This window comes from Rhinichthys klamathensis, unplaced genomic scaffold (assembly GCF_029890125.1).
Source record: "Rhinichthys klamathensis goyatoka isolate OS25496 unplaced genomic scaffold, OSU_Roscu_1.1 h1tg000186l_1, whole genome shotgun sequence".
NCBI lineage: Eukaryota > Metazoa > Chordata > Actinopteri > Cypriniformes > Leuciscidae > Rhinichthys > Rhinichthys klamathensis.
Genome location: NW_026606714.1, coordinates 1175974 through 1200451, shown reverse-complemented (window position 1 = coordinate 1200451; position 24478 = coordinate 1175974). Strand labels below are relative to the sequence as shown.

Sequence of the window (24478 nt, the reverse complement as noted above, 5' to 3'; positions counted from 1 at the left end):
CTGTACAAATGTATATTTATTATAAAAATGCCTGTGGAGATTTGAATTTTAATGACATTTAATGTCATGACATCAATAAATCACACTTTTAAAATTAGGCTACCTCACATTTTCAGGGCTTTCAAGGCCACGTGAAGAAAATAAATATCTGGATTGTTGTTGTTGCTTTGGCTTATTTTAATGCTTGTTTTGTTTTGAATCATGTCAAGTCATTTTGTGGCCCTCTTGAGGCCCCCTAGTTGGCCTTGTCCCCCTGGTTGAGAAACACTAAGCTACAGGAAGGCGATGAGAAGATAATTTTTGGTCAGCTATCCCTATAACATTGCCTATTTTTAGAAACGTCATCTATGATAAAAACAGTGTGTTTGATTAGTAATTACTCATGCAGAACTTCTGATTTCTCTGAAACCGTAATCAGATGTGTTGGAATGTGGCATCCCACAGCTTCATCGTTATTCTGTCAGCGGTACGCTGCTCGCTGGTGAAATATGGACGTTGTGTTATTTGAAATAAAAGTGGCAGCACACCTGTCGCGATACTCGCTGGCTGAGCACCAGTGCCCCCACGCCGAATAGATTGCATTATGTTTCTTTGCACATGCTGCGATTTGATATACGACAGTGTGCCAGTCGCACACCCTAGTGTGTGTAACTCAATCACACATAGTATTCGGAGAATGTCTGGCTTTTTGCCGGAGCACAAATAGGTTCTCCGCACACACACTTACACAGATGCTGGTGTCAGGCGTGGCACTTTGGTTCTCCCTGGAGACTGGAGATCTATTTCCCAGCCTACAGATGGAGGAACAGCAGCAGGCTGGCTGTCAGCTAAGATGGACTCCAGTTGTGATTTATAGCCATAGGAATGCAAGGCTAGAATCAGGAAAATTCGCTTGGACTGCCACTGAATCTTTTAACGTATTGACTTTGTAGTGCCGTAAGTCTAATTCCTTCACGCATGCTGGAGCCTATACGCTGACTTTTTAGTGGTTTTGAATGACTCTTGCTGTCTTTTCTCATCTGATAGTGCTACATAATCAGTCCCAGCAGATGAAGGATGCTGAATATGCATTTAGAGCCCCATTAATTTAATGTCCAATCCCTAATGGGCTGTTAAATTCTCGTTGGCTTGTGACATAGTAGGACCATGGCATTGATAAGTGAATTGCATACTGGTACTGACAAAAAGGCGGCTTCCATGAGCTTATCCACTGAATCAAACCCTGAGGTTTAGTCGGGTGTATTTATAAGGAACCATGCTTTTTCTTTTTTCTCCCTCTATCTCTGTGTCTTGGTGTAGTATATATTTGGCTGGTGGGTGGGTCATCATAAAGGTGCATCAGAACAACTGAGGTGAGATAAATCAGGCTTATAGCACCAAAAGTGAAATTGTCTCACCCCCCTTGCATCGGACATCTGTTCAAAAGCCTATAGCTCCTCGGAATGACAGCACTAATTCAGGCCGGAAACCCCAGCGGCTAATGAGATGCCAGACACAGCTCTCATTCATCTCTGTGCCACTGCTGAGTGTGTGTGTGTGTGCATGTTTCACATTTCATCACTCACCAATTCAAGAGACCATCTCTGTCCCCACACCTGTGGCTGTAATGATGGAATTTGACTGTTAAAGTGACTTCTTTCAGATAATTTGGCAATGTTGCGATTCCGTTCTCCTGCAATGCACCTGTGCTCACCTCATAACTAAACACCTGGTTTATATGCCCATACTTGCAGAAACCAGGTGCAGTTTCGTGCTAATGTTCTTTAAGGTATTTATTTTATTCCATCATGAATGGTTTAGTGTGTTGTTTTGCATATTTCAATCATGATATGCAGAATGCTTTTGAGAAATAAGGGTATTTAGGAGAATGTCTTTTTTTTTCACAATTAATCAGAAAGTGAACATCATCCGCTTTCAACTCTTCATGGCCCCTTTCACTTGATTTGAAATAGATAAACACAATCAAGACAAGATTAAAGAGATTAGAAGGAGATTTAAAGCTATTAGATGGTCTGGAATGCTTCTTAGTAATGCAAACAATTTAAACAAACCTGTGCTTGTATAGAAATATTGACTAAGAGCGAATTTCTTATCAAAGTCTTAAAGTTTTAAATAAAGAAGCTAAAATTAACTTTGGCAGAGTCAAGGGTACTTTTACACGACAACGAAAGTGGATTTATAAATAACATCACTGGTTCATACATCTGCTGGCATTATAAATCATTTATCTTAATACACAGAAGTGGGAATTCAAACATTTTGAAAACACGTTGTGTTTCCACAATGTGTAAATGTTTTTTTCAATAAAGAGTTGGAAACCAAATTGATGAATTAGCATTTTTCCTTATGTCCTGTTTCCTGTTATCCTGTTGTTTTTACAGTTTAATTGGGTGTTTTGGGAATCTATCAGTCACACATGATTGAGAATGCGTTGTGTTATCCGTCAACACTTATAGCAAGCTTCTGACAGATCAAGGCACTCGGATGCTTAATGGTGTGTGGAGGCTGTTAAAATGCAATCAGACACAAAGTGTTTAGGTTATTTATTTATATAAACGCTTTTATCTGTTATTCTGAAGCAGCGTATTCAGGAAAACATTACAATAAAAGTAATCCAAGCTTTTATTATTCTGTCCATAGGTTTTTAATTGGTCTTAAATCATTTTCTATTGGTCCGCTGTGCACATTAGGGAGCCATTAATGTGCTTTGCATTGTGTGATTTACACACATTTGCTGTATAGCTGCAGTCCAAATGCATTTCAAATGTAATGTTGCAGATTGGATCTGTGTGGAGAAAAAAAAATCAACTTCAGGTTCATGGAACTAGGAAATCACCCCTCAAATGTACTTTATAGCCTACATCCATCAAGACAAGTTCACTTGGTTCATTGTAAAAGTCTGAAACCATCTTCCAGTGGTATGCATGCATGCTTGAGCAAGCAGGAGTCAGTGAATGTGAACATGTGTGTTTTCGTGTATGTTTAGCCATTAGCTGGGTCGGATTGTTAAATGCTTTTAGCAGAGTGACTGATCCTCACTCATGAATCGGGATGCTTATTTTTGTGGCTGTATTTAGTAAAGACTTTCAGTATTTAACAGTTGTTACGTATTTGCACCGCTAGGGATTTAATGGTTTATTTGTTTATCTTCCTAGAAATGGATATATTTTCTTTGGCTCTGCATCTGATATGTTAAACAAGTAGCAAACAGCTGGGCATTGCATGTCTCAACGTGTGATGGTAATGAACAGCAAATACGGTATTTAAAGCCCTGATCTGTATCTTGGCTGTTTACCTTATAAATACTCAAACTCCTGAGTCCTGCTGTAGTACTGTTGTTCTGCTCATGTCCTCAAACAAACAAAAAAAAACACATTACAAGACGGCAGTCATTATACAATCTTTCTCCAAATTTTGTCAAGCATTTAGTGTGGTTGAAAAGATGTATAGTAGATTAGGGAATAGTGATGGAAAAAATATGAGATTTTTGTTTTCTCTCGCAAAGTTTCTCGGGGAATACAAACCGTTTGCATGATAACGTAAAAGCATTGAAATATGTTTTTTCCCATCATTTTTTTTTCCTTTAGGGGCTCTATAGATTACCGAATAAATGCTAAAAAAGAGCTAAAAATTATTTTAATTTGTTACAAAACTACAGCTTTGTTCGGTTTTATCGGAATTTCCTAACCATAATCTGTTCTTTCTATTCAAATTGACTCCCTATAAGCGGGATGCCTCAGTAATCTGACCATAAGAAAAAAATAAATAAATAAACTGTCATTTGTGTCTCTTTAGAATTGGGATGTGCAGAATGTAAGGGATAGTTCACCCAAAAATGGAAATTGTAATTTACTGTCATTCACCCTCATGAATGGTTACCCAAACCCATATGACTCTATTCTGAGTAACACAAAAGAAGATATTTTTAACCAAACATTTTTGGTTAACATCGACTTCCATTGTATAGACAGAAAAAAAACACAGACATTTCTTAAAATATCTTGTTTCACAGAAGAAAAATGTATGCAGGTTTAGAATGAGATGAGAGTGAGTAAATGACTTTTTGTGAACTATCCTATAATCCTGTATAATTTTGGCCCATCAGACATCAATTTCTTTCGGGGCTGTTTGCACGGAATGTTCTTGGTTTCAAAGACAGCTAGAAATGGAGTAAAACATGGAACAGACTGTAGGGTCTTGAGATGCCAGAACAGCAGTTTGTCCTTTATGAAGACTCATAAGTGAATTTAAAATGTGTTTTGAGATGAACAGTGTTACTGGGGAGAGTTGCATTACTGCAGTAAAGCTTATGAGAGCTCAGTCTCTCACACACGCGCACAGACACACATGCAGCTCCCAAAATCACAGATGGGATTACAGAAAGCCTCTCAGCCATTCCACAAGAGAACCAGCACAGCTGTGGTAGAAAAAAAAACCTTTAAGAGAAGATGTCTTGTGTCTGATTTTGGTGTTACAGATACACATGTCTGTTTGTTCGTGTGTTTAGAGAGGGTGCAATACAGATTTAGTGGAAAGGTGAGCATTTGCTCTTTGTACCAGCAGACATGGAATTCATCTATTGTGGCAGCTGGTGTCGTCTCTAGCCAGCGATTTCTGCTATTATATGAAAGTTTATCCTCAGAAGATTTTCACTCTGGCAGGTCAATATGAGATTAGAGGGGTTTCGAGACATAAATGTGGCCACCCACCCTGATGAGAATGGATTCCCAGCTAAGCATGAGCTGGTTTGTGTGGTGAGAACTCGGCTGACACATGGCCCTTAATTAGCTCAGTCATTTATGGACTACTGTACTGTACTACTTCTGGGCATAAGGCATTTCCAGACATGTACTTTTTTTTTTTTTGGTTTAGAACTGGGAAAAAATGTCACTCTGGTCCAGTGGCCAGGGTTTTTTTAGCGCACAGAATACCTTGGTCTAAAGTGGGCCAACTGGGGCTTGAGGAGTGGTCATGAACAAAGTGTATCTGAGTCAGGAGAGGATCAACACCACTGCTCAAATCTCATGCTTCATAACAGACTACCTGCTAACATAAGCATTTAACACATTTAATACAATTTCAGTTGAACTCACTTTCAGACACCAGTGAGTGTCTAAAATAACTTCTGATTGCGATCATATGAGGAAGCTGATCACTGTATGAGGCAGAAATATACATGCGATGCTAAAGGCTACTTGTGCTTACCATTGCCAATATAAATACACGTGGTTATGGAAAATACCAGAGACTGCTTAAAGAACTTAAATTATATGATTATTATAGTGTATTTATCTGGTTTCATGTTTCATCCATCTCTTCCCCGCGCCTTTGTTGATACCTGACTTCTGCAGTGCATCCGCATGTCATAAATTATACATACTTCTGTAAACTCGTATAACTCATTACTCCTGTTTTTTGTCCGTGAGCTCCCTCTGTTGCTCTGGCTAAAAGGATAACAGTATAGAGACGGAAGATATTTCTCGAACGTCCTCAGATCGCATCATTTTGTGGAAAATTAATAGAAATGCTCATTCTTTCTAAAGAAATGTGACGTAAAGTATGATGATGTTTCTAAATGTGTAAGCCTTCAGACTTAAAACCCTTAATGGAATTGGTTTGTGCATTTCTGTGGTCACAAGTAAATGGAAGCAGGTACAAGTATGTGTGTTCTCTCATTGTGAAATGATGATTATATACGGTTTGATTCAGCATGTTGATGTGCACTCCTGACACAAATTGATAAATAACTGTCACTGTAAAACAATTTATAGTGTCAATCATTTAAGTAAAGACCAACTACCAATCTACAATTTAGCTAGTTTTTAGGTTTTTCCCATGCTGATGATATGGGGTTGTGTGTGACGTTCTATGGAGGTGTGTTAAGGGCGAGTTTTAGGGTAGTGCTGTGGGGCTACTGGCCTGACTGATATTGACCGCTGTGGTCGTCTACTTGAGGTCCGAGGCTATTGTCCCTCCTGGCACATTGTTAGCCCTGGCTTGCACTGGCCCGACAGTGGAAAAGCGGCTAATGTTGCACAAAGCAATGCACATTTTAAAATCAATCAAACAATAAAATAGGCTGACATTAGGGCTGCACAATTAATCGAAATGAAACAGCACACGATTTGGCAAAGGCTACGATTATTTTATGCGCAGCTTGTCAGTGCAGCACGGCTGATAGGTAGTAAATGCTGCTCGATCTGAAACCCAGAGGGCGCTCTCGTGCAGAAACTCGTAATATGACCCGCCGCAGAAGTAGACAACAACACGCGTCATTCCAGGAAATCCCTATGGGCATCATACCAGAGCCATAGAGAGAAAGAGTTGCGACACGCTTTGATGTCGCCACGACGGCTGTCACGTGGTTCATGTAAGCCCCATTAGTTCCAAAACATACGCGGGCTGTCATGTTCTTCTATGGACAGACAGCAGCGATTGGATTATTAAACGGTAAATATAAAATAAAACACACACCCAAGTACTTTTTAAGCTGTTATTGCATTTTGTTAATGTCAGTTTTGCATTTGGAGAGGCAGGGTGACAACTTAGATAAGTTTTAGGCTATAATAATTGGAGGGAAACGCTTAGTGTTCATGTTCGCATGGGTAGTAATAGCACTGGCTTTAGCGGCTCTAACTTAACTTTTCCATGTCATTTGTCTGATGATGGACGTCTCATGATATTTATTTTAGCACAACTGGGCTGTATTAGGCTATTGATTCCCGTGATCTTGCTTATAAATTCCGATTCAGCCATTAGCCAACCTTCGTGATCACGCAAAGAGGTCTGCAGTCCTTTCAGAATTCCAACCAACACAAAATATAAATAATTACGCTGTGCATGTACAAATGAATGATTTAGGAGGGAAATAGACTGCTCCCATAACGTAGAAAGCAACGACTATATACAGCAATGTTCGGTAAATATTCAACCGAAAAATATTCTTCATAAAATTAAACCGGAGAGATAGTTAATGAGTGAATTAACTATGTTCCTAAATACATATAAGCACATGCATAACCCTCCCTAAGCCATTTAAATAAATGAATTGTGTGTGTGTGTGTATATAATATTATATATAGGTTATATATATATATATATATACATATAAAATATTATTAAAAATATTATATATTATATACATCAGGTTACCAGTTAGCTAACGTTAGTGAAGTGTTGGTCACGTAAGCTATCGCTGCAATTAACCTATTATCTTCCAATAAACATTTACTAAAACTGGCTACATTAAATATAACTACAGACTAGATTCACGAGAGGTCGGCTAATGTGTGTAAAAGTAAAAAAATCATTTCATACAAAAAAATTTCATTAATTTACCAGCGAACGTACTTCTGAAGCACTGAAAATGAATGGGGTTCAATGGGGGAACTATCAGTGTTTGGAACTATTGGCCGCTCCACGTCACGCGTTACTTCCGCATTCCAAAGGTCCTATGGCGGTCTATGGGAGTGTCGCAACTCTTTCTCTCTATGGCTCTGCATCATACTATCGCTGTAGCTGAATAAACGGAAGATTGAAATGCTTTGATTTATTAAATGTTGTCTTGTTGGACGAGGTTCATAAATGCTTCTCATGTTTGGAAAGATGTTTGACGCATGTTGCTTTTTCAAATGCACATTATAAGCGGCTCGGACTCGCAGTGCTTTCAGATGGGCCAGCATTTACTACGGATCCGAGCCTGACAAGCTGTGCATAAACAATAATCGCAGCCTTTGCGATTGCATAATTAATCGTGAAGCCCTAGCTGATATACTGTATTTGAGATAAGTGATCTTTTGTTAATATTAGTTTAATTAATAATACATAATATAAATTGTGTAATTTCCTTATTCCAATTTTTTAAATCCCAATTAGGGCCTACATTTGTTGAAGGATTGTAGAATAAGAAAGTTACTTATTTTCAAATAAAAAATGTTCCTTTATGCAGTATCACAAAATGTAGACTGATATATATAATTGTGGTAAATGCATATTAGTTATTGACTTAAAAATATAAGTGTCAAAATATTCCATATCAGTGCATTTATATTTTTGATTTTGAATTAGTGACTGAAAAGAATCACGAATTTTTCCTTAGCACTGTTTTGCAAGTATCTGTTCTTCACAACGTGTTTGGTGTAACAGACCTTGATATGTTATTAACATTTCCACCGCCAGTTTATAAAGTTGAATTTATCAAAAAAATTGTTATTAGGCAGTAAAGCAAAAATGTTTAAAAGCACTAATAACAAGAACACTTCCCTTTATAAGGAAGGATGCGGTTAAACTGAGCCTACATTTTATGAGAAAACCCAATAGCTACCTGTCATAATATACACTATTATTCTGATTGCTGACTGTCTTCTGCTATTTCACAGATGATGTCATGTCTAATTCAAGGCCCTTCTGGTTAAAGCGAAGTTACAGAGAACCAAAGCTATGTCTAACTATGTAAACAGAGCTCTGTGGTGAAAGTAAGCATGACGCAGTACTCCAGACATCTATTAGAGAATAATACGCACACGTGTTTTGCTTAATTGAAGACCTCACCAAATTCTTAAAGGATGTGGTCTACATGCAATATGAGCAAGTGTGTGTGTGTGGCCAGAACCGCAAACACAAGTATGCAAGCAGCTGACGTGTCGGAAGTTTAATTTGAGTTCATTTCACAAACACAAATGGAAACACTTTGTTTGAGAAAAGCCACAAAGATATTTTACTGTAAAGATTTTTTAGCCATGTTTGGTCCTACTATTGTTGGCTAGCTTTAACAGGGACATATCAATTATTGTATCTTCCCCTCATCCAAAGTAATTCAACTCAATTTAATTAAATTAATTGTTTTTAGACTAGCATGGTATGTTAAATAGCAAGGAGGTCTCCCTCACTTTCCCTTGACATGTGTAATGTTAAAATGTCTCCCAGTTTACGTTAATAAGCAGAGACAACTGTAAGTAAGCCATTAGTTGTTTGTCTTCCCTGAAGAGAGTAAACACTGGAGCTCCTTGTCACTTTAAAAACATTTCTCTGTGATTGATTCTACAGTATGTGTGATTGTGTAACTTAACCAATTGGGTGATTTTAGGGGTGGGGATACCTGTAATACGTTTAAACTATTCAAACTTTGTCTGAAATGGAGAGTTAGGCCAAAAAAAGAGTGGAAGGAGTGTTTGGGAATCCTGTTTGGAAGAAATAGTTTTACAAATTCCTTTTGTTGCCTCTAGTGATGCCAAAATTGCAAGCATTTAAAGGGATGGTTCATCCAAAAATTAAAATAATTTACTTGCCCTCATGTCATTCCAAACCTGTATGACTGATTTTTCTTGTGTATTTTACTTAAATGTTTTAATTTTTTAATATCTTTTAGTCGATACAATGAAAGTTAATGGGATCCAATGTTGTTTGGACCCCAATGTTTTTCAGAATATCTTTTTGTGTTCCACAGCAGAAAGTCATACAGGAAGGGATGACATGATGGTGAGTAAATGACGACAGAATTTATTTTTGGTTGAAGAATCTCTATCAAATTACAGTGATTTTTATACTTGACAAAATAATAATAACAGTGACCCTTACTATTATTCTTATCAAAACTTTCTGTGTTTTAATTTTACCCACCAGACATAATTGCTTTTTACTTTGGCTACAAAAACAAGTCTTCAAAGAACAGAGGTGAACGGTAGATCACCATAATGGTTGTGGGAATCAGCATGACTTACAGTGTGTCTCAGCTCCACATGCTTTTATTTTCCCAGTTGTTACTGTTAATTTTAGACATAAAGCGTGAGTAAAGTGGTGTTGAAGAAAAATAGTCGCACCATGATGATACCTGATCTGATAATCATTTTAACAGTGATAAGCTCAAGCTCACAAAGACGTTCAGAAGTATAAACCACATGAAGTGAGACATTAGAAAAAGCTTACGAAGAGAGACAGAGGGAACAGTCATGCTAACTTCAGAAGCAAATTTCCTTTTGGGCAAGTGCTTCCCAAACACATTCATACACACACTCATATTCACCCACCCACCAAGTGGGTTAGTTCAGTGTCGATGTTTGGCCATACGATAGCATGTGGGGATGTTGTGGAGTTCTCAGAGAGAACGTGTTAATGGATGAGCCTCATTCTGTGAGCTGTGGAGGGGGAAGGTTTTGGTGGCCTGTGAGGATCTTAATCAGGCCTTGAAGTGCCTTGTAGGATTCTGTTACTCCGCATGTGATGACACAACAGCAACCTTATGCTCACAGCATTTAAAAGAATTTAGTTTATCCAAGCTTCACTTGAACTTAGTCTTTTTACATAAATTGTGGTAAAGAGCGAGACAAATGTACAGTACAGTAATTTGTATCATTAAAGGGGGAGCCACTCAAATTTATTTTTAAAAGGGAACATTCACATGTTACAAAACCCGTGTAAGCAATTTTCTCCTGTGGAACACAAATGGAGGGTGGACTGAACTGTCTCTTTTAGAGTTCAATAGCAGTATGAAATGACATGCAACGTCTTTGTTGTATTTAGTGAAAGATCACAATTGGGGGAGGTAGTTGTGAGTGTCAAGGAGGTTGGAGTGTGTTTTGTGACCTGTGTTGAAAGACTTTGTGTGTGATGGTCAATGTCATGGGGTTCAGTCGTGCTGCCAATCACTTGCCTGTTGATTTTGACCTTGACTGAAACCTTGATGTTTTTCTGCAGATTGCATGAGATGCTTTAATTAGTGAATGGATGACCAAAATACAAAATAAAAAGGTCTGATGCATTTACATGAATTTATACCATGTCTGTTTGGCAAGCATACGCCTAATCGGTTTAAGATTGTGAACATAAACACTCAATATGTATTGTAAAAAGAATTAAATATATTGGGGAAAAAGGTTTGCCACTTAAGTTTTGCTAAATGGCCGACAGGAACTAAGCAATTCGTTGAGTCAAAGCATCAAACTCCTGTGGTGAGTCTCCATACGGAGCATCTGCACGGCAGATTGAAGCATTCCAAATAAGTCGACGCTTTTGAAGCCAAATTATTTTTTAATGGTATGATAAATTCCCATGCTGCGTTCCCCTCACTTTTCTCTCCCCCTCACTCTCCTTTTCTATCCTTTTCTGTGCTTCCCAACTGTAAACCTTAAAGCAATACATATGAAAAGGCCAGAACTGGAATTTACAGCACCTGTAGTTACCGCCGCAAACCCTTAATCATGAGCAGATGTAAGAGCAACTTAAGAGCAGGGGGGTAAAATCAGCACGCAAAGGGGGGAGAATAGTAAGCGTGGGGTACAGTTTCACCAGCCGGCTGCAGTCAGCTCCCGACATATGGGGGATTAAAACACAGACAGCGCCTGAACAAGTCCCTTGGAATCAGAAACATTAGCACTTTATGTTGTTAAATGCTGTTACGCGCACTAGCGTAGATGTCTAGTTTGAACTTTCTAGAGTGAAATGAATACGGACATCAAGGACTTCTGCCAGACAACTGGGAAATATGAATTGAGTGAAATGAGGTGCTATTATGCCAAATTTCCAACAGGAGGTTTGAAAGAGTTTGTATGTGCTCGATTGATTGTAATGCGCGTTCTTGTATGCAGTTTCTGAACCCCAAACATATTACAACCTGATTGGAGTGGACTGCAAAAAGCAGTAGGCTGGAGCTTTGATTCAAGTGGGCTTACTGCAACAGACTATTCAAAAGTAACTTTTTCCTCACTGCATGTCTCTTTGATTGGAGACTAAATGTTTAGTGTGCTTTTCTAAATGTGCATTGTCAAATTAAATGCAAGTAAATGACATTTTTGGGCTATCTATCCATGTTGCTCCAAACCTATGACTTCTCGGGAACATAAAGATATTCTGAAGAACGTCTCGTGTCTATATAATAAAAGTGGGGTTCAATGTTGTTTGGACCTCATTATTCTTCAAAATACCTTTCATTCCTTTAAGTCTCCTTTGTGGTCAATTTTAGCATAATTAATTGTTTGCATATGGATGATGCAAATAATGCATCATAAAGCATTTGAGGATTGTTTTCTCTCTGTTTTTGTTATTATTTATGCACTTGCCCACATGCTGACGCATGCACTTGTGAATATATGTGCCGTCTTTGTTTCTACCGCTGCCAGGTTAATATTTAAACTCCAGGCTCAGTCAGAGGTCTAACATGTGAACAAGGCACAATGGTAGCACTGTGAGCCCTTATTTATTCATGCTCAGCTTCCTACCTTAATCAGTGTAGCGTTCTCCTCAGGAGAGAGGGAAGAGGGGAAAAAAGAGAAGTGGGTCAAGGAAAAGTCATGTTTGAGGTAATGCACCCAAGGGGCCAGCCTCTGATCATTATATGACATTATTTAACCCAGAGATGAGGTCATCTCAAAGCAGACACAGAACCTCTCTCAATCCCTACTAAGCCTAAATTTCAAAAATCAAACAAGGCAAGTTTTAGTGACAAGGCTGAGGTTCAGTATATCTGAATGATGAATGACATCAAACACCCTACATGAAGCTCACAAATACAGTAACGATTGAACAAGCATTACAAAACTTAAGTTTTCCTGTCCCTTATATTTTGTATTAAGCTGTTAACCTACATAAATTCCTCACACATTGTTTAACATTTTTTCCCCAAGAAATTGTCCGGATACTTTCTTGGAGGCATGCTGTGGTTTATAATCACCCTGTTCTGTTTTAAGAGCTCATTCGTTAAACTGATTGTAAAACGCACTGTTCCTTGTTTAAGTATCAGTCATAATTTATGCTGCAAGCAATGCGGTCGTCTTTCTTTTTTTAATGGGAATTCTTAATAAAGAACAGGCTTTTTATGATTCTTTGGTCAGTAGTCTTATTGTGATTTACTGAAACAGCACAATGTAAAGTGGTTTGTTGGAGTTTTGAGGTGCAGAATTCAGTAAAATTGATATTACAAAAAGCAGGATTGTACAAAATTCATTGGTTCTTTTTAATAATGAGGGAATATGCTTAGAATTGACCATGCACCTCAGGAAATTCTATTTGAATAGGATTGACAGAGTTTTTATGAATTGGATTTAAGTGCAGTCACAAAATAGAGGGTTCTCCAATTTTTCCAATTTTTGGTTTTCTTAATTTAACTGAATGATGCAGAGCTGACTGAAGCCCATGAGGCTGATGATCCATGTCTTTTCCAGTAAGAGACCAGCTACATCTGCTCCTGTTACATTAGCGTTTTGAGAACAGGAGTGCACCTTTTCCCTCCTTCCAATAACTTCTAACAGCTTACAATCATATGCCTCAACAATAGAGGGCCTGCCTTAACACCAGAAACCTACGAGAATTATAAACATTAATACAGAGCTTGACAAGAAGCTGTCAGTCAGCTGGGCAAATGCTACAACATGCTGAGGAAAGGCCCTTTCTTTCTCGTTTTAAGGGACTTCAAAGACCTTGGCAGCTGTAGCCAACTCTGATCTGTTTATATAACTGAATCCATAAAGGGTTTGGGCTTGTGCTGCAAACAGATCTGAGGTGTTCAACACTGTTCCACGGGCCTCAGGCTCTTTTGTTTGGATATCTTTCACACAAAATCCTCCTCAACTCCGGAGAGCATGAGCGATCTTGCTTTGCCTCCCTAACATTGACAAAGGTGTCTATTCTTAAAGCAGGCAATAGTTTGCGGGGCATTCCAGGTTTCTGCGTGTCGAGCGCAAATTTTGGTATACTCTTTTTTTTTTTTTTTGGACTTGCACAAAGTTTGTCTGTTTAAAAGTGACTTGTGTATTGTCTTTCACATCTCCTCCCCAGAGTGCATTTAATCACAACATGAGAAAGAGACATCAAAGCAGCCCCTGTCATGTTTACAGAGAGAAATTATATCAGTTGTCTTCTTTCTTCCACTCTAAATTTTTCCTCCTGCCTATTATAAACAAGTCACACAGAGTCTTAGTCAAACATATTGAATTTTGATGATCTAAACAGATTCTTTTTTTATCTCTCTCTCTGTTCTGCTCCTTCCTTCAGTTATGGATGTCAGAGTGATCGGATTTCTATCTCTTGTGGTTGCTGACACACCTCAGGGGTTAAAGCTGTTCCCCAGAACTTTCCAAAACCTCATTGGTTCTGTCATTACTCTGCCAGTGACTCCTGAAACATCATTCAGCATTAACTGCTGCTTGTGATGGGACCTGTCATCCAGACTGTGGAGGGATAAATAAGTCATTTGCCAATACATATACATATACATACATGCATACATACATGCATACATACATGCATGCATGCATACATGCATCTCACATTCCAGCAAACATTTTAGTATATCTTCTCAAGAGACAATACTATAGAAATGAAACTTGGATATATTTTAGAGTAGTCAATGTGCTGCTTGTATAGCAGTATATATTTACTGTCCTCTGAAAATAACTCAACATACAGCCATTATTGTCAAAATAGCTGGCAACAAAAGTGAGTTCACTCTAAGTGATGATAGCTGTACGTCGTTTAACCATGCAAAGCCACATGTCCTATTCATCATTTTCATGTTTTTGTCTGCTTGACAGGACCATACAAATGTGTGTATCTTGTATTAGAGCAGTTAAAATTTGTGCTTTGAGTACAATTGTCTCATACTGACCACTGGATGTTCAACATGGCACCTCATGGCAAATAACTCTCTAAGGATTTAAGAATTAGAATGGTTGCTCTCCACAAAGTGTACCTAGGCTATAAGAAGATTGGTAACACCCTGAAACTGAGTTACAGTACAGGCCAGGGTCATACAGAGGTTTTCCAAGACGGGTTCCACTCGGAAGAGGCCTCAATCACTTTTGCCAACCTTTGCCGCAAGGGTCAATCAAAGAAGTTGAGTCCTCGTGCTGTGCATCAGGTGCAGAAGCTGGCTTCAAAAAACAGACGCATGAGTTCTGACCATACGCCACACTGAAACAAGTCAGTTTGCATGGCCGTCGTCCCAGAAGGAAGCCTCTTCTGAAGCTGGGTCACAAGAAAGCCTGCAAACAGTTTGCTGAAAGTAACCTGTCCAAGAGCCTGAATTACTGGAACCATGTCCTGTGGTCTGATGAGACTAAGATAAACTTGTTTGGCTCAGATGGTGTCCAGCATGTGTGACGATGCCCTGGTGAGGAGTACCAAGAAAATTGTGTCTTGCCTACAGTCGAGCATGGTGGTGGTAGCATCATGGTCTGGGGCTGCATGAGTGCTGCTGGTACTGGGGAGCTGAGCTTCATTGAGGGAAACATGGATTCCAACATGTACTGTGACATTCTGAAGCAGAACATGATGCTCTCCCTTCAGAAACTGGGCCGAACGGCATGAAAACGACACCACCAAGATGACAACTGCCTTGGTGAGGAAGCTGAAGATGAAGGTGATGGAGTGGCCAAGTATTTCTCCAGACCTGAACCCTATTGAACACCTGTGGGGCATCCTCAAGTAGAAGGTGGAGAAAGAACCATGTGTTTAACATCCATCAGCTCCGTGATGTCATTATGGAGGAGTGGAAGAGGATCTCAGCAACAACCTGGGGTGTGTTTCCCGAAAGCATCGTTAGCCAACTATGGTCGCAAGTTCCGTCGTTACCAATAGAGTTCAATGGAAATTGCGATCATAGTTGGATAACGATGCTTTCGGGAAACGCACCCCTGTGCAGCTCTGGTGAATTCCATGGCCTGGAGGATTTAAGTGCTAGATAACAATGGTGCTCACACAAAATATTGACACTTGGACACAGTTTTGACATGTTCACTTAGGGTGTACTCACTTTTGTTGCCAACTATTTTGACAATAATGGCTTTATGTTGAGTTATTTTCAGAGGACAGTAAATATATACTGCTATACAAGCAGCACATTGACTACTCTAAAATTCAAAACTCCAAGTTTCATTTCTATAGTATTGTCCCTTGAGAAGATATGCTAAAATGTTTACTGAAATGCGAGGGGTGTACTCACTTTTGTGAGATACTGTACATGCACACATGCATGTAGAAGATAGGAAAATATCACATTCATGGTGGACATTTACCAAAGCTACCACCTTAAATTGTAATTTACTCTCATTTCCAAACCTGTATACCTTTTATTTCTTCTGTTAAAATACAAAATATTTTTTGATAAATATTTTTGTTCATACAGTGAAAGTCAACATGTTTTGGACCCCAGCGAGCTAACAAGATAATTATCCCTTGCTTTGAATGGAAGCAATGACCTTTGATAGTTTCTCATTCGTTATGTATTGAATTGATACCTGGAAATACAGCATAGAAAAATGCCGGTGTTTTGTCTTAATTTTGAAGGTGAATAGTTCTGGTGTTGCTGCTTAATTCAGATAGACAGGGAAGAGCATTACAGATCTTGTATCATCACCGTAACGGATCAGGATACCTATTGATACTGGCTTTGCCACACACTGTGTGTGTATTTTCGAGGATTGGAGTGTGAAAGAAAATCTGTGTGCATTTCCCCTGGGTGGGCTCTGAATGTGACAGGCCTGTAAAACCAGCACTGGTTTTGCATTTCAACAGCTGTCTGTTTGCATCAAACATCTTTTCTGAACCTAGTACAACAACAGGATAAGATATTCCAACCCACTTTCAGAATTCAATAACATTTTATTGGACGGGAAGCAAGCATCTCTTTCTAAGAATCATTTCTACCTATTTTGAAACAAATATTTTCAGGCTGGTTCTTTATTAGTTCTTTTTGCTGTGATGTAACTGTTGTGAAATGTTGGCAAACGTGCATCAGCACATGTAGAAATACTGGCTTTAACGTCCTTTTAAAACTCGGGTACAGACTGTTTTTTACTCTAGCTTAGCCAGTAATTCACACTTCTTTGGACCCTGGAATGTGAAATCTAAATGTTAAGATTATACACTGTGAAACACTTTGACGTTACATTTAATGGGCAACCAATCATAAACACTTCAGTGGATTTCTTATTCATTCTCTTTTGTACATTCGCACAAATTTGGTCTGAAGGAAATCGTTATTGTTGAACAATTATAGCAAACGACCAGACTTAACAAGTGCAGATATGCATGGCGCCATTTGAACTGATGGGCAAGCGGTTTAACCGAGTGTGTGCTTGTTGAATGTTGTACTTGTCCAATCAATGTGTTTAACCTAATAAATATGTAAATAAGCATATTAACTCAGCGTTTACAAATGCAGAGTGTGACATTGAATCCTGACTATAGGATTAATTACGAACCCAGAATAACAGTGTGAAATGTGGATTAAGAGTTAAGAATGACTCAGTTTCAAGTGAAAAGCATGTTGGAAGTTCTACAAGCTCATTTTCATTCCCTGGCAAAGGTAGAGGTAAAAGTTTTTATTATTATTATTTGTGCTGTATTAAGGAAGCTATTATAGTTTTTTCCTCTAGGGAGGAACAACTCTGTAAATCTTGTCATAACAGTAGCAAGTGAATCGGTGTGTAATCATTTCTGAGCTTTAAACACCACTAACGTTTTGGCATACCTCTGTATAATCACTGAGCTCAAAAGTACTTCAAACTTTTATTCTTCACCTTGCATTTCTCTGAACTGTTAAACTATCGGAGCTCTAAGAACTACAATTGATTGTAGCTGAACAACTTGGTAGCCTTCACAAGTTTCCACCACCCAAACAATGTTTTTCAACCCAGCTTTAATTCTTATCTGACTGTTACAACTAGGAATGCCATTTCCAGCTGTCTTGTCACTATAAATAACATTTTATAGCTACTGATTCATCTTTCTTATCTGGATCTATAATTGAAAACTATAATGGTGAAGCAACATCAAAGCACCATATTGCTTTGATACACAGATGTTCATTAAGCATATGCTGTGTTAGCAAATAGTAGAACATCATTCTACTGGTTTTATGGTGTTGATATTGCATAATCATTTCCATAGTTTCTCTTTTATCACCCCCTTAATGTGATTATCAGGTTTGCAGTCAATCAATGCTCAATAAAAAACAGAGTTTGGTTCATCCTTGCTTTGTGTAGTATTCACAAAGTGCACTGCATAATCCATGTTATTTGTGATGCATTAGAAGCTAAATCCAGTTTGATGTTAATTTGCATTAAGAAAAAAAGAAAAGGACTATTCACAAATGACTGTATGACATGTTCTTTCTCTGCTCTGGTGAGTTATGCAGGTTCAAAAATGTACTAATAAACCTTTCTTTTCTCTTCTGAAGGAGTGCATGAGTCTCAACACGAGAAGGTCCTCAGTGTTACTGGGGATGGAATTATTCAAAGTCCTGAATTCCCCAACACATATCCCCGGAATACAGTTATAGTGTGGCGGCTGGTGGCAGTCACAGAAAGTTCCAGGATCCAGCTGACCTTTGATCCGCGCTTTGGCCTGGAGGACGCCGAGGACGGCATTTGCAAGTAAGAGACTCTGACCCTTTGGTCACTTGCTAGACCTCACATGGACAATTAGAGAAAGACAATATCTTAACATGGAGAAAGAGAATAAAAAAAGTAAATAAAAATAACTATAGACTTTGTTGAAAATGAGTAAATCATTGAGTAGACAAAATAAATAATTTGTTATCCATTTCCATATCTTTGAACATAATGGCCTATAGTCCAGAGCAATATTGTGTATTAATGAAGGTGGTTGTTCAATTGGAAAAAATGAAATGATATTTATTAAATATTTATGCATTCTGTTTTTTTCAGGTTTTAATTTGTGGATAGTTTTTTTACTAAATTCATAAGACTGGTTTAGTAATCAATATGACTCTTATGGATTCAGCACTTCAATTTAATTTTACATTTCAAAATATTTTCTGTGGTACCTGACAAATGAAACTGATTTTTTTTTTAAATGGTTCTTCAGGGCTGTGACAGTCTAGGACAAGCCGAAGCTGGCAGTTGATTTAAACAGGCGGGTTTCAATATAGCATCAAGGCTAGACCGAAACTGTAGAGAGAAGGTGATTTAGAAGATTTGAGAGCTTGAAAAATTCCCCAAGTGTTTCCTTTCATGCGACAGATCAGCGCTACTAAACAAGCAGCATCAGGCATCCATTGCACTCTCTTGACAGGGTCAGATGTAAGATAAAGCACCCATATACAATGAAGCAGTATAAGTGTATGTGGGGTGGGAGGGGGGATTACAGTGGAGATGTATGTGCTTGTTGTGACCACGTCCATTTGTTAAGATTTAGAGTCGAAAGGAGGCCATTTGGGAGATTGGTTGTGCTGCAAGAAGGCTGATGAATAATGAAAAGCCCACCCCTAAAGTGATTATGTTCTGTTATATATTTATTTTCTCCATGACTGATACAGTGACATAAAGAACAGCCCTTTCTGCTTTGTGCATATTTAGTTCCAAGTCTCCTATGTAACTCCATAGCATCTGTTTGAGATTCTGGAGGCGCATACTAAACCAGACGTACACTCACACACAGCACAGCCAGCCAATCCACATTAAAGACCCTTTCAATTATAGGCTAGCTTTCCTTCCTTCCTTCCAGGCCTCTGTCCATGCCTCTGTTTTGCTTTATGGTGCAATTGATTGTAGACGTGCACATCTGTGCATTTTTACTTCCCAGAATCTTGATGATGACCTTCCCATAGCTGGTGGTTTCATGTGGAAAAAATGCCTATAGGTCTCTGCCAGTTATTGATAAAAAAACAATGTGTTTTTTCTTGCATATTCTGTCTTAATATCCTCTTGACTTGTGGACACAACCTGTGAAAGGTTCCTCGTTGTCTGCAAGCCTCATATGAAGTGATTTGTGACAGTTGTCTTGTCACTACTCTTGTACTTAACGAGTAAATCAGTATAGTTTTATTTTTTGTTAATAATCAATTAGATAATGTATTTTCATACACGCTTATCAGCAAACTGTCTCGGGTTACGAATGTAAGCTTGTTTCCCTCAGAAGGGGAACGAGACAGTGCGTCCTAGGACGCTGGGGCACTAAAGAATGAGAAATAGCCATACCTTTCTCAAATTCCTCGGCAAGCTCCATCTGAGAGCCCCATGATCTCAGTCTCCTATTCGTCTTATTTGCAGCAGGTCCTGATCCACAGGGCGCAGATGATTATCCCAATTGCCTTGAAAAAAGGGACAAATGAGAGTGGAGTTTCTTCATAGTGAAACTCTCGCAATGCTCTCATGCAGCCCCCTTGAGGACTGAGCGATGCTCCTCACCCGACCATATCATGCACAGATCGTGTGTATCATCAGGTATCAGATAGAGCTGACACATATGTACGCAGTTCCTGAAAGCTTTAGCTGCCATTACTGCCTTCGACACGTCACAAACAAACAGCTCTTGAAGACAAGAAAAAATGGGGACATTCCCCATTAGCGTCCTAAGACACAGTGTGAGTTCCCATTCAAAAGGGAACTCTGGAGTCTTGCCAGCTGTGTGTATATCCTAGTGTCTTCATGTTAACGGCACATTAACACTGTTTCGGTTAATGGACCCCTTAGTCCTTTTTTTAAAGTCTTATAAGATCAATAAGACTTTTAAAATCAGGACATCTTTAATAGATCAATAAGATCTTAGTCTTATATCTTACCGGTATATAAATTCAACAAACTGCCATTCGCAACCCATTTTACTTTCCTTTTTTTTATATTAAATGTGAAGGAATGTGCTTTATCCATCGGGAATTGGTTGGATGGTAAAATGTCGGTGTAACATAGAAGAATTGTGTATGATCGAATGCTACTCTTCTATCCCTATAGCTTTTTGCCTATTAGTTAAAATTGTCCAATACCATGTGTGAGATGGCAGCAGGAAAACAAAGTTATTTTATATGGATTAAGTAGGCTCGCAAAAAGACCAGGAATGTGTATGAAGTAAATGGTATCCATAGATTTTTTTTTTTCATATTGACTTTAAATTATAAATATGCTTCCCTGCTCATATCGTACCGATAGTTGAACATAACAGAACCCTTTCCTAGTTGCCCACATTGATGCTATGAATTTGTGCCTGCTTGTCCTTTGTTTAAATCAGTAGCTGTGGCCTTGAGGAACATGTAGGGTTGGAGTTGTATTTGTGCCGTGAGTCGTAGTGTATTTGACCTGGAAAGAGTTTGTTTGTGTGTTTGTCATCTGTGTTCATGTATATGTTTTACAATATATACCGACCTACCAGGCATGTAGTGACTTGGTCTGTATGATTGCACCAGCAATAAATTATTAAAGTCATTATTGAACAAGTGATAGCACATGCCTCGTTCACAACTTTCACATACATAGTCACCAAAGGAACTACCCAGCCCCCCCAACCCCCCACACACACACAAACACACACACATTCGCCATGCAATGTCATTGCTGTCCTCCTTTACTGCTTTTCAATATATGATTGCTATAAATACTTTAAAGGCATTAATACACATTGGTATGATGATCTAATGCCAGTTAATGAAGAAAAAAGCCCTTTCTGTTTGGATCGAATCAAAGCAACTAGGCTGGAATAAACTGTAATAAAGCTGCATGCTGAATCCTATCACGCTGCCTCCAGCAAAGCCCAGCCCAGAGCCGACAGGCGACTACAGACAGCTCTCATCATTCTGTGTGTTTGTTCAGACCGATAAGAAATCTGGGCCAGATTTTCTGTACTACTTAGGAAATTTTACAATGTTGGTTCTGTCTTTGATGAAAAGCTGAAGTGTGTTGAAAGGACACATAAGAAAAAGGTTGGTCAACGCAACGATTAGGAATTTGAATTGTGATCAACAGTACCCTTTTTAATGTACAGGAATATTTGTCATGGAGGTTTATGTTGAACGATTCCTGTAAGAATAGTAAGAAACCTGAATAAATTTGTTTCCACACATTTTCAACCTTTGATAATAATCAGAAATGTTTCTTGAGCATCAAATCAGCATATTAGAATGATTTCTGGAAGATCGTGTGACACTCAAGACTGGAGTAATGACACTGAAAATAACATAACAGGATCAAATTAATTTTAATATTCAATAAAATAGAAAATGTATAAAAGTAGAAAGTTATTTTACATTGTAATATTTAGCAGTATTACTGTTTGTACTGTATATTTGATCACATAAATGCAGCCTAAGAGCATAAAAGACTACTTTCAAAAACAGTCTTACCGACCCCAAACTTTTGAACAGTGTATCTTTATTAATCTTTCACAATAATCTATAACACAAATTCCTTAATGCGATTACTTACTCAACATCTTTTACCTGAATTTATTAACCGAGAGGATAAGCACAAAGTGCTGTGTTGCTTTGTGACGAGCTATTAGCGGAAATCTCATTGTGCCTTGTTTGTAAGCATGCAGTTTCAACATTCCAGTGTTAAAAATGACTTGAAACACCCAGTGCCTGTTTTCTGATGTCGTGCTTCTGTCCTACTTGAGCTTCTGTGGAGTGAATGTATGCATGTAAACCTGGTAATAGTGAAATCACATTACATTATTGATGAGCCATCTGCCTAAATTGTCACTGGGAACGAGACAAACCCCTCTGCTTTATGGTCTTCTGAGGTAGAAAAGAATCATGGGCAGAGAAACATTTTGATAGTATGTTAAATTCAGTAGTTAATGCTTGATATATGGACACCTGTTCATTGGAGTTATTGTATTATATATTTATATAAGTATCCGATTGTGTGTCAGAAATTCAGGTGTTCAACGTGCGTTTAACCAGCAAGTGTTTTTTTTTTTTTTTTTTGTGCAATGCGTGATGACCTGTGGTGTTTTTATTGAATGAGGTTTGAAGCATTAGTGTCAGGCTGGGGAGAGAGAGCAAACAATGACTCCAGAAAGCCAAACTGTTGTGCTGGGACATGGAGAATAGGTAAAGTATTTCTGTCCAATCAAATTATTACTACCAGGCTTTGGCTGCGGCGAGCCGGTGACTGAAACCAGCATTTATTAAACACTGCAGGAGCATTGAGGCCATGTAGGCAGGGATAACACAAACTCAACGCTGCTGTTTTTTCTTTCCTTTATAAAAAAAAAAAATGCTCAGGCCACTGTCTTCAGGCCAAGTTGCATCAAAAGACTGTAATTTAAAGCCCAAAAGAGGGCCATGAGAGACATTAGGGGTGAATTCACTTAAGCTACACTACTTTGTGGAACTTGCACAATCCAACCAGGTGTGTGAGTATAAGTTATAGAGAGAGGTATATTGTACCCAATGCAGATTTGTTTATTTTTTTCACTATACACACTTGCATGAGCCTGTCTGTGAATATGTAGCCTGGTGTCCAATTTGTAAGTTTGCCTTCTGTAAATTGCAGTCATATTGAGAAAACAACAATTTTGCGAACATCTTTGCATCATTAACATAGTTCCATTAGTGAACGGAGTGCTAAAACAGTTAATAGACAGTTTAAATTAATGATGCAATTATTTCAGCAATTGCTCTCCATTCTTAGACAGTTTCCCCATGTGCCAATATGTGAATTTGCTGATTGGGTACTTTTGTATAGAGGTACAGTACATGCGTGTAATGAAAAGTTACTGTATTACCAGTCAAATCTGTACCGTTTTAGGAGAATTTTTTTTCTTCTTTTTTTATCATATGATTAGGTGTGATTTCCCCCGAAGTAGATGCAAAACAATCCTTCAGGTGCTTTGTTGCAATTTTTGGATAGCTGAGTAATCCCAGAATCCAATATGTTTTTAGACGTCATAATAACAGATAGATTTAACTCTCATGTTCTCTGTGGACTGCAGTGCCATCAGGGTGATTGAGATAATACATTTAGCCATGCTTCGGTTTATAGCTTATTCAGTTCATTGAATGCTTGTGAGAATGGATTTCTAGGTCACAGCTATTGTAGTTTATGAAAAGCCTAATCCGTTAGCATATTAGCTTGAGATCAAATATAGATAAATATAATTTATGAGCTTACATGTCCGTAGTCCTCATTTAATCTTATTCACTCTTCACTTTCTCCCAAGCTTATTAGCACAATTTTTCTCTCAGTATCCTCTCTTTCTGTTTTTCCCCTCTACTTGTCCCATCTTTCCTCGTTACCTTTGTTTAAATGCCTGTGTAATAGTGTGTCTGTAAATAGCTTAATTGGCATTGTTCCCTGTGTAGGCCTTCAAAGCATTAGACCTACATTTTAGATGTCTCATAGCCGTTAGCCTTCCCTCACACTCGATGATAATGGACAATGATGAATTAACTATGTAGTTGTGACCAAAGCAGTGTCAACCTCCCCTCAAATCATCTCTTGCTAGCTGTTTCCCCGCGTTCAGGCACGTTACAGAAGCTGCCTGGTGGCCAACAGGATTGACATGGTGCTGGATTTATTGCAGTGGCAATGAGGCACAGTTAGCTTCAGTGTGCATCATCACATGCTGCTGGCAGGACTGACGTCACACCAGGGATGTTCAAAAACTTTTTGGCAAAAACTTTGCCTCACTGCCTTATCAGGCAATGACTTTGTAGGCAGCTTTAGTGCACAAAGGTACCTCATGAAACTGATTTTAGACAGACTTCTGAGGCAGCTTAAAGGGTTAGTTCACCCAAAAATGAAAATTC

At 38.5% G+C, this 24478-nt stretch overlaps 1 protein-coding gene across 2 annotated transcripts in view; it reads left to right on the top strand.

Moving 5' to 3' along the window:
* Nucleotides 1-24478, top strand: part of pdgfc (platelet derived growth factor c) — a 71886-nt gene that overhangs the window by 18524 nt on the left and 28884 nt on the right. For both annotated transcript variants that reach the window (XM_056261830.1, XM_056261829.1), the window contains one exon: nt 18170-18365. In XM_056261830.1, coding sequence (XP_056117805.1) covers nt 18170-18365 — 196 coding nt within the window. The remainder of the gene's footprint in view (nt 1-18169; nt 18366-24478) is intronic.